The sequence below is a fragment of the Acomys minous genome (assembly GCF_964271855.1).
Source record: "Acomys minous genome assembly, chromosome: 7".
NCBI lineage: Eukaryota > Metazoa > Chordata > Mammalia > Rodentia > Muridae > Acomys > Acomys minous.
In genome coordinates this window covers 70,111,202-70,119,902 of record NC_140488.1, presented here as the reverse complement: position 1 = coordinate 70,119,902, position 8,701 = coordinate 70,111,202, and the positions used below count along the sequence as shown (strand labels likewise).

The 8,701-nt window shown below is 46.6% G+C and overlaps 1 protein-coding gene across 1 annotated transcript; it reads left to right on the top strand.

Annotated features, from left to right (window-relative positions):
* Positions 1 to 2,868: 2,868 nt before the first annotated feature.
* LOC311602112 (uncharacterized protein) lies at positions 2,869 to 3,585 on the top strand. Its single transcript, XM_084789787.1, has 2 exons — positions 2,869 to 3,090; positions 3,266 to 3,585. Exons 1-2 carry the CDS (start codon positions 2,953 to 2,955, stop codon positions 3,485 to 3,487), a joined length of 360 nt encoding a protein of 119 aa, XP_084645913.1. The 5' UTR covers positions 2,869 to 2,952; the 3' UTR covers positions 3,488 to 3,585.
* Positions 3,586 to 8,701: the final 5,116 nt, after the last annotated feature.

The window sequence follows — 8,701 nt, the reverse complement described above, 5'->3', positions numbered from 1 at the left end:
GAAGGTTTTCCTTACTCTTTCATTCATTCAATAAATATTGAATGCCATTGTGTATGAGGCATTATTCTAAATGTTAATGACGCATTAGAACATAAAATATTAAAATAAAAAACAAAGTTATTGCCCCCCTAGGGATCCTGGTATAGTAAGACAGATGATAAAATATTTATTATGATAGATGATAATAATTTGTGATAGTTTTCTGTCACTGTGATAAAGTAGTGGAGGATATCTATTCATCTTATGGAGGGGGGAGGAGACAGACCCCTATGGTGAGTGGAAACCATTTTTTATGTCCAACTGGACTCTTTGCCACCCTCCTCCAAGGATGGAGATGATAGACAGCATCCAAAACAAATGGGGGCTACTTTCCTGTCAGTTTGGGATTACAACCATTAAATGAGTAAAAAACAACTTAAAATTGATTATCATGTGGGATTTAAATGAAGCAAGTTTGCATGCAGTAACACAAGGGATGCTGGCTGGGCGCTGTTACAGCTCAGAGGTTTGCATCTCAAATCCCTGGAAGGTGCTGGGATGCCAATCAAGAGCTATCCTGGGCAGAGCAGGTCTGCAGCCCTGGCAGACTCCCACAGCAGCTGATCCCTGAAGTGGTGGGTGGCTACCAGATCTGGAGCCGGGGGACTGCCTCGGAATTCTTGTCTGAATCTGAAACATGCAGTCCTAGATAGAGGCTGAGACAGGAATAAGAAGTGCCCTGAAGCTCCAGAGATGCCAAACACATTGAGGAGCAGTAGGTACTGATTGGATGATTATCTTACTACATCCCACCAATCAGGGAAGAGCTGTCAAAAACTACTGGCAGTTCTGGTTATTATAGTAGTCTTTGTAAGCCCCAGCTGCTCTTTTTCCAGCCTGGTAGTGCTTGGGCAGGAAGCGCTGTCTTGGACAACATATGCACGCCTATTAATTCCAGCACCTGGGAGGCAGAGTCAGGTGGATCTCTGTGAGTTTGAGGCCAGCCTGGTCTACAGAGTGAGTCCAGGACAGCCAGGGCTATTACACAGAGAAGCCCTGTCTTGAAAAAAAAAGTTCCAAGCTATAGTATTCACCATGGGAAAGAAAACAGACAAGGGACACAGGAAATATTGGAGAGGAGTTACTGGTAATCAGAGACCAATCTGGCATTTGAGAAAATCCTTGAAGTAAGAGACAAGAGATGACCATTAGAGGAAGATGCTACTATGTGGGACACATACTTTAAAAGATTTCTGCTATTTATCAGAAATTCAGATAGAACTGGATGCCTTGTTACTTTATCTGATAACCCTATTTAGGAGGCCATAGCAATAATCATGGTGAATAACAGTGGTCATGGCTCAAACCAGGGTGCTAGTGATGGAGGCAGTTCCTGGCCTCTGATTTGATTACATAACAGGAGAGGAAAGTCAAAGACAACTTGAAGGTCTTTTCTGTATTAAGAAGGCTGTGTAATGGTCAGAACATTCTCCACAGTTGAGTGGAGAGTGGGACTGACTTTCACACCAACTCTGGTGCTCCATATTTGACCACGTCCCCTGGATGAGGAGACCTGGTGGCACTCAGAGGAAGGATAGCAGGCTACCAAGAAGAGACTTGATACCCTATGAGCATATAGAGGGGGAGGAGGTCCCCCTCAGTCACAGTCATAGGGGAGGGGAATAAGAGGAAAATAGGAGGGAGGGAGGAATGGGAGGATACAAGGGATGGGGTAACCATTGAGATGTAACAAGAATAAATTAATAAAATAAAAAAAGAATGGTAAGAAATGTCTGTGCTGTAGGAAGAGCACAATGTATAGACCTGTGTAATAGGACCACGGGATGGGACAATTACACTAATCTAAGACCACAACAGTTTCTCCGTGGTACACATATGTATGTTTAGAAGTCCATGAGAGGCATAAACAACAGTGAACAGAACATCAATATTTGTGGCATGGGATACTGAACAAACATAGGTCTCCCTCAAAAGAGGATGGGATTGATCCTGCTAAAACTGGTATGTACATTCCCATGAAAGACCTTGCACTGTGAGAGGCAGTGAGCCTAGAGAGACCATAGCACGGGCTATCACAGGACATACTCAAGCATGAATCTATTTGACAAGATTCTATATACATATATATGGATCTAATTTAAATATATTCATCAAGGTCACCTGATGAGAAGACCATTAGTGCTATTTCAAGGGGAAAATGGTATAACAAGAGGAACAGAATCTCATAAAATAAAAAAAAATACTGTGATAGATTTCAATAATGCACTATTTTAAACTAGGATTTAAACAAAATAGGCAGTCTTAGATGACAAATTGTAATAGGAAAGGTGATGTCAGTATGGAACACATGGGTTTTGCTGTCCTTAGTGAAAGAAATGTCTTTATTGGGCACATGGTTTTTGCTGTTGCTGTTTTATAATGTTCCTCATATCAATGTACTCATTAAAGGGCCCTACTCCTTTGGGCAGGAATTAGGTATCACATCAAAAATAGTATCAGAGACTAAGGGAAAGTCAGTGTAACCAAAAATACAGATTATGGGTTAAATTAACGAGTGTGAAGTAGCAAACTCTAGCAATCTAGCAGGTATATGAAGAAGTGAGGAAGCATAAGCAGGTTTAAGAGGTTTAAGCCAAGCCTCCTGTTCCCAACCAGACTTTTAGTTCTAGCACATTGCCTCCCTTGCTAGGGTGTGAAGGTGGCACTTTCTGACGTGCAAGGCAAGTCTGGGATTCTCAGGCAGCCTGCCCTGGACACCCTTCATCCTCAAACTGGTCAGAGGTAGGGCTTTGTGAGGTCTCAGCCCCTCCTTAGCTGCTGCTGTTGGCTAGGGAGGACTTCGCTGACCAATCAGGGCTGAGGGATGGGGCCGGCCATTATTCCCTCAACACAGACAAGCAGGGGTGCTAGGAGCTCTGGACCAGTCTACTCCAGAGCTTCAGACTGACCAGAATGGCCAGGAAGGCCACAGCGCCCAAGATGGACCAAGCACCGTCCGCGTCACCCTCCAAGGCCAAACTCAATAAGCAGCGCAAGGCTACCAGGGGTCGCAAGCCTCAACCTTATTTTTGTCTCGGAAAAGCTGCAAAGGTGAGAGGACCCAACCTAAGCCCATTCCCTCCTTTCTTCAGCGACCTCTTTCCCGAAGACTTTCCCTGGCCCGCTGTAAACTCTTCTGCCTCTCCTCCTTTTTCCCAAAGCCCACCCCTCATGCTCTCTTTTCCCAAACCAGTGTCCTGGTGACCTTAGTGTGTGATCCTTTCAGATCATCCGGAAGCGGAAGGGACCGCTGACAAAGACCGCTAAGAGGAAGGCTCCTGAGAAAACCGTCATATCGACAACTCCTACAAAGCCAAGTGAAACCACCGCACTGACCTCTGTTATTCAAGAACCAGTGAATGAGGGTGCCACCATGAGCGTCCCTGGGCCGATACAACCTGGCCCAGAGGGCGCCGGCATTTGTGTTGAGGAACCAGCCAGCTCCTAGGCTGAGATCGCATAGGCCCATAAGTCTGGCAGCTGGTCCACGGTCAATGATGTGAAAATAAAATTTCACCACATGGTAGTTTTCCTGTTGGTGACAATAAAATAAATCGAATGTGAAAATATTTATGTCACTCTCATTCTCTGATGGTGGAGCAGGGAGGGAGGGAAGGGAAGGGTGGGTAGATGCTAAGGAACATTGGTTTCGTCAAGCTTTGGCGTAAGATGAGCAATCCTCTGATAGGCAGACACTGGAGGGTCAGAACTCAGCTGAAAACAAATGTTGCTGAAGCTTTATTTCACAGGATAAGAGGGAAAGCCCTGGGTATTCCTAAATGTCACTGCATAGGGCTGGGGCTTGGTCTCAAGATATTGCATTTTTATGAATTGACGTGTGGGTGGCAGTTCTAGCCCTAAGGTAGGCAACACGTAACCTTTGTGACACCTACTTGGTTGTGGTGTGTGTTACCGTCCTGCATTTCATTTCATGTACTAAAGACTCTCAGAAGGGTCAAAGGCCGCACCCTATTAAAAGGTGCCAGCAAGTTTCAAAGGCAGTAATGGTGGCAGGAGCTGCAAGGGCAGCACTGACATAGCCTGCTTCCTTCAGAAATTTGGGGAGAGGCCTTCCAACTGCCGCTGGCCCACAGAGCAGGCAGTAAGTCTACAGGGCACTTAAGAACAACTGATCTGTCGTTTCATCTAACTTTACTGTGTATTTTCTAATCCTTTTCTGAACAGTAACCACATGGTGGCTCACAGCCATCTATAATGAGATCTGGTGCCCTCTTCTGGCATACAGGGGTACATGCAGGCAGAGCACTGTATACATAATTTTTTTTTTAATAAAGTAATGTGTTTTGGTTGATTTTCTTTTCCTAAAAGAAGTTTCCTGTAATTCCACTGTCCATCAGACAAAAGGGAGGGCCAGCAAGGGGCAACAAAGGTGGCAAGGGGTAAGGATGGGGGAGGGTATCTCTCCTTTGCCCATGTTGCCACGTGGCAGACAAGTTGTGGAGCCAGCTGCTCTCATGCCCCTGTCAGGGCCAACTCTCCTGCCTGCCACCAGTAGCAAAGGCAAAAGAGAAGAAAAGGATTCCTCCTTGCCAATGCCACTGCACAGCAGACAAGATGCAGGGCTGGCTCTCCCATGCTAATGCCCTCTGGGCCAGCTCACCTGCAACCCCTACACCTAGCTCTACTGTGCTGTCCATGTGAGGTATAAGGCCTGCTCTCCTGAGTGCTGCAGCAGGTGAGGGGCAGGGACAGTTCTCCTGCTTTGATGACCATGGGGCCAACTCTCCTGCCTGACATAGGAGGTGGAGCAGTGGGGGAGGGGGAGGACATCTCTTCCTCATCAGGGTGCACACATGCATGTAATTCCAGCACTCTCACCAGGAGGCAGAGGCAGGTGAATCTCTGTGAGTTCCAAGCCAACCTACTCTACAAAGCGAGTTCAGGAGAGCCAAGGCTACACAGAGAAACCCTGTCTCAGAACACAATCAAAGCTCGACAGAAGTGGTTTTTCCTCTGTGGCTAAGTGACTGAAGTAGTGAAATTTAGCAGCCGCTAATTTTTCACTCTGGAGACATCACCCTCTGGAAGGCATTGATTTGGTTAGTTGCAGCATTTGCATTAGAAAAGTAACTGGAAGGGCTGGAGAGATGGCTTAGTAGCACCAGTATCTGTTCTTCCAGAGATCCTGAGTTCAATTCCTAGCAACCACATGTTGGCTCACAGTCATGTATAATGAGATTTGGTGCCCTCTTCTGGTGTGCAGGTACACATGCAGACAGAACAACTGTATATGTAGTTAAGAAATAAAGAAATAAACAAATAAATCTTTTAAAAGGAAAAAAAAAGAAACTGGGAGTCAGCATGGTGGCCCAAGTCTTTAATCCCAGCACTCGGGAGGCAGAGGAGTGAGTTCGCTGTGAGTTCAAGGCCAGCCTGGTCTACAGAGTGAATCCAGGACAGCCAGGGCTGTTACACAGAGAAACCCTGTCTCGAGAAAAGAAAAAAGAAAAAAGAAAAACAGCCAGAAAGAAAGAAAAGTAAGGGTGAGGGTGGAAGGTAGCTAAGGTAGAGCACACAGCACAATTAGGTGTAGAGTTTGATCCCCATCACACACACACACACACACACACACACACACACACACACACACACAAAGTCTCCCAACAGAAACAAATCAGGTGGCAAGCAAGCAGTATAGGGGCAGATTCAGAATCAATATTTTTTCTCTGTGGCATTGAGAACATGCAGTAGTTTGTGGTTGAGTTGAGTATAACATGAATCATAGAACTTCCTGTCAAATGCTTCATGCTACAGGCTTAACCTGTCCTCTCCACTGTGCTTGCCTAAGGTAGCAGATGGATGCTTTGGCAGCAGGCTGCTCTTGGATGTATTGCCTTCCCTGCTTGTTGCACCACGGTCACTATCCACTGATGAGTAGTACTGAGGCTGTGTGAAAGTGACCTTTAAAAGTTCCCTTCTTAGCTGGGCGTGGCACACCTATAATCCCAGCACTCTGGGAGGCAGAGGCAGAGGCTGGCAGATCTCTGTGAGTTCGAGGCCAGCCTGGTCTACAAAGCGAAGTCCAAGACAGCCAAGGCTACACAGAGAGACCCTGTCTTGAAGAAAAGTCCCTTCTTCCTTCCAGTCTAAGACCTGTTTGCCTGCCCATTAACATCTGCTTCTCACCATTAGATATGGACTTTTAACCTTGGGACTAGCCAGGAAACTGGGACATGAGCTGAGCAAATGAGGAACTCACAGCTAGTCTTATCCTTTGACATGTTAGAATCATAAAATATGGATTGGGAATCATCATCAGAGAAGCTCTTCCTCTGGTAGTTGATGGAAACAGATGTAGAGACCCACAGCCAAACATTAGAGCTTGGGGAACCCCACAGAAGAGGAGGAGAAAGGATTGTAGGAGCCAGAGGGGTCAAGGACACCACAGGAAAAGCCACAAAATTAACAAACCTGGCCTCATAGGGGCTCACTAAGATAGAACTGACGATCAAGGAGCCCGCATGGGTCTAAGCATATAAGTTAGAGTTGAGTAGCTTAGTGTTCTTGTAGGACTTCTACCAGTGGGAGCAGCGACTACTGCTGTCTCTTTTGCCTGCCTGCTTTTGAGGCCTTTCTACTGAGTTTCCTTGTCCAGCCTTGAAATAAGGGTTTGTATCTGGTCTTATTGTAACTTGTTCTGCCATGTTTGGTTGATATCCCTGGGAGGCCTGCTCTTTCCTGAAGGAAAATGGAGGAGGAATGGATCTAGGGGAGAGGGGAGGTGAGAAGGAGGAAGTGGAAGACATGGAGGGAGGGAAAACTGTGGTCAGGATGTAGTGCATGAAAGAAGAATAAAGAAAATAATGATTATATACAATATAATGAATATATTATATATTTATCATTATACACTATGTATTGTTACATATTAATATATATTATATATATAATATATGATATATATTATATATGTTATATATATATATATATATATATATATATATATATATATATATATAATGTACTGAGGAAATGGAAGAGACCTGAAGTCTTCTGGGTTCTTGATATGATTGTCATTTTTGCTTATAAGGTATGGTTGAGGTCATGGAAAAAGCCAGTGGAACTTGCTTTTGTTCCAAAGGCTGTCCTAGCTAAATTTAAGATTAAAGCTACATTCATCGTCCTTCACATCTTTCCTGTATCTCTGACTTTGTTAAGTAGTGTAATCTCTGAGTGGAGCGTAAGCTCTCTCACATGGCAGCCCATTTGAAACGCCTTTTTGTCCCTACTTCCTAGATCTCTTAAAGGCATACCATGCACTGTTGCCCTGAGCTCCTCGCTTCCCTTCAAGTATTGTGACTGAAATATCCTCTAAATATCCTGACCATATTTAAAGCCAACTTTGGTGAAGCTCATTTTATTTGTTTGTTTGTTTGTTATGTAAGCTCTGCCTGCATGTACACCTGCAGGCCAGAAGAGGGCATCACATCTCATTATAGATAGTTGTGAGCTGCTATGCGGTTGCTGGGAATTGAACTCAGGACCTCTGGAAGAGCAAGCAGTGTGCCTTCTCTCCAGCCCCGAAGTTCATTTTTTAAATGTGGTCGGTCCTGTCAAGTGTGCATCAGTAGAGAGGAGAGAGCCTATGTCTGTGCTCAGTGTTCTTATGAGCATCCGAATGATTAGCAGCAGGCCCAGAATGGCTTCCAGAACCAGGAGCAAGCTGAAGACTAGAAGATCCCTGCCTGGAAGCAGGGCCCCAGGAGGAGCCCAAGACAGACAACCCTCACATGGGGCCACCCTTGGGCCGGGGGCAGAGAGCAAGCCTGAGATGACCACCAGACCAGAGCCATAGTGCCCAGACAGAGAGCAAGCCTGAGATGGCCACCAGTCTGGTGCCGTGCAGGCCTGGGGGCAGGGGCAGACTATGCCGGAGATGCCCCCTGCCCTGTGCCATATTGCACAAGCAGACCACTCTTGAAATGACCCCAGACACTCAGAGACCCCAGGCACCACTAAAAGGAGCTAAGTGGTAGAGAAATGGAAGAGAAAGAGAAGCAGAAGGATGTGGGCACAATGAAGAGAGGCAGAACTGGAGACTCCAGGGTAGTGAGGACCAGCCTGGTATGAGTAGCCTGTGACATCACCTGGGACCATGGTGGGGTACCTGGCCTGGGCTGCCACCACATCTACATTCCTGCCCTGCAGCAGCAGGGGTCTGTTACTACCAAAGGCTGCTGCCTGGGGACATGTTGATGTCTGAGGGCTGTGCAGAGTTAGTCTCACCCCTTACCTGAGCATCCTTGGAGCTGACTCTTGTGTGGTGGCATGAAAGAGGGAGGGATCCCCGCCTCCCTTCTTGACCCTCACCACATGCAGCAGGCAAGAGACCTGGCCCCAGGAGTCATGAGGGGAAAAGAGCTGGCCCTGGGGTCACAAAAGTGGGAGAACTGGCCACCCCCCCCCCCCCAGTGTATAACACTCGGGACAGGAAGTCCTCGGTGGGCAGCAGGGTAGAGCTGGCCCTGGTTGCGAGGTTGCTGGTGAGCCTGGCCCTGAGGGTATGAGAGCACAGCGGGAGAGTTAGAAGGCAGACCATTTCAGATACTTCTCAGGCCCAGGCTTTGAATTGGCCTGCCCCATCAACCGACCGCTGGAATGCATGAAGGGGCCAGTCATCCAGGTTTGGACTCTTTTTTTT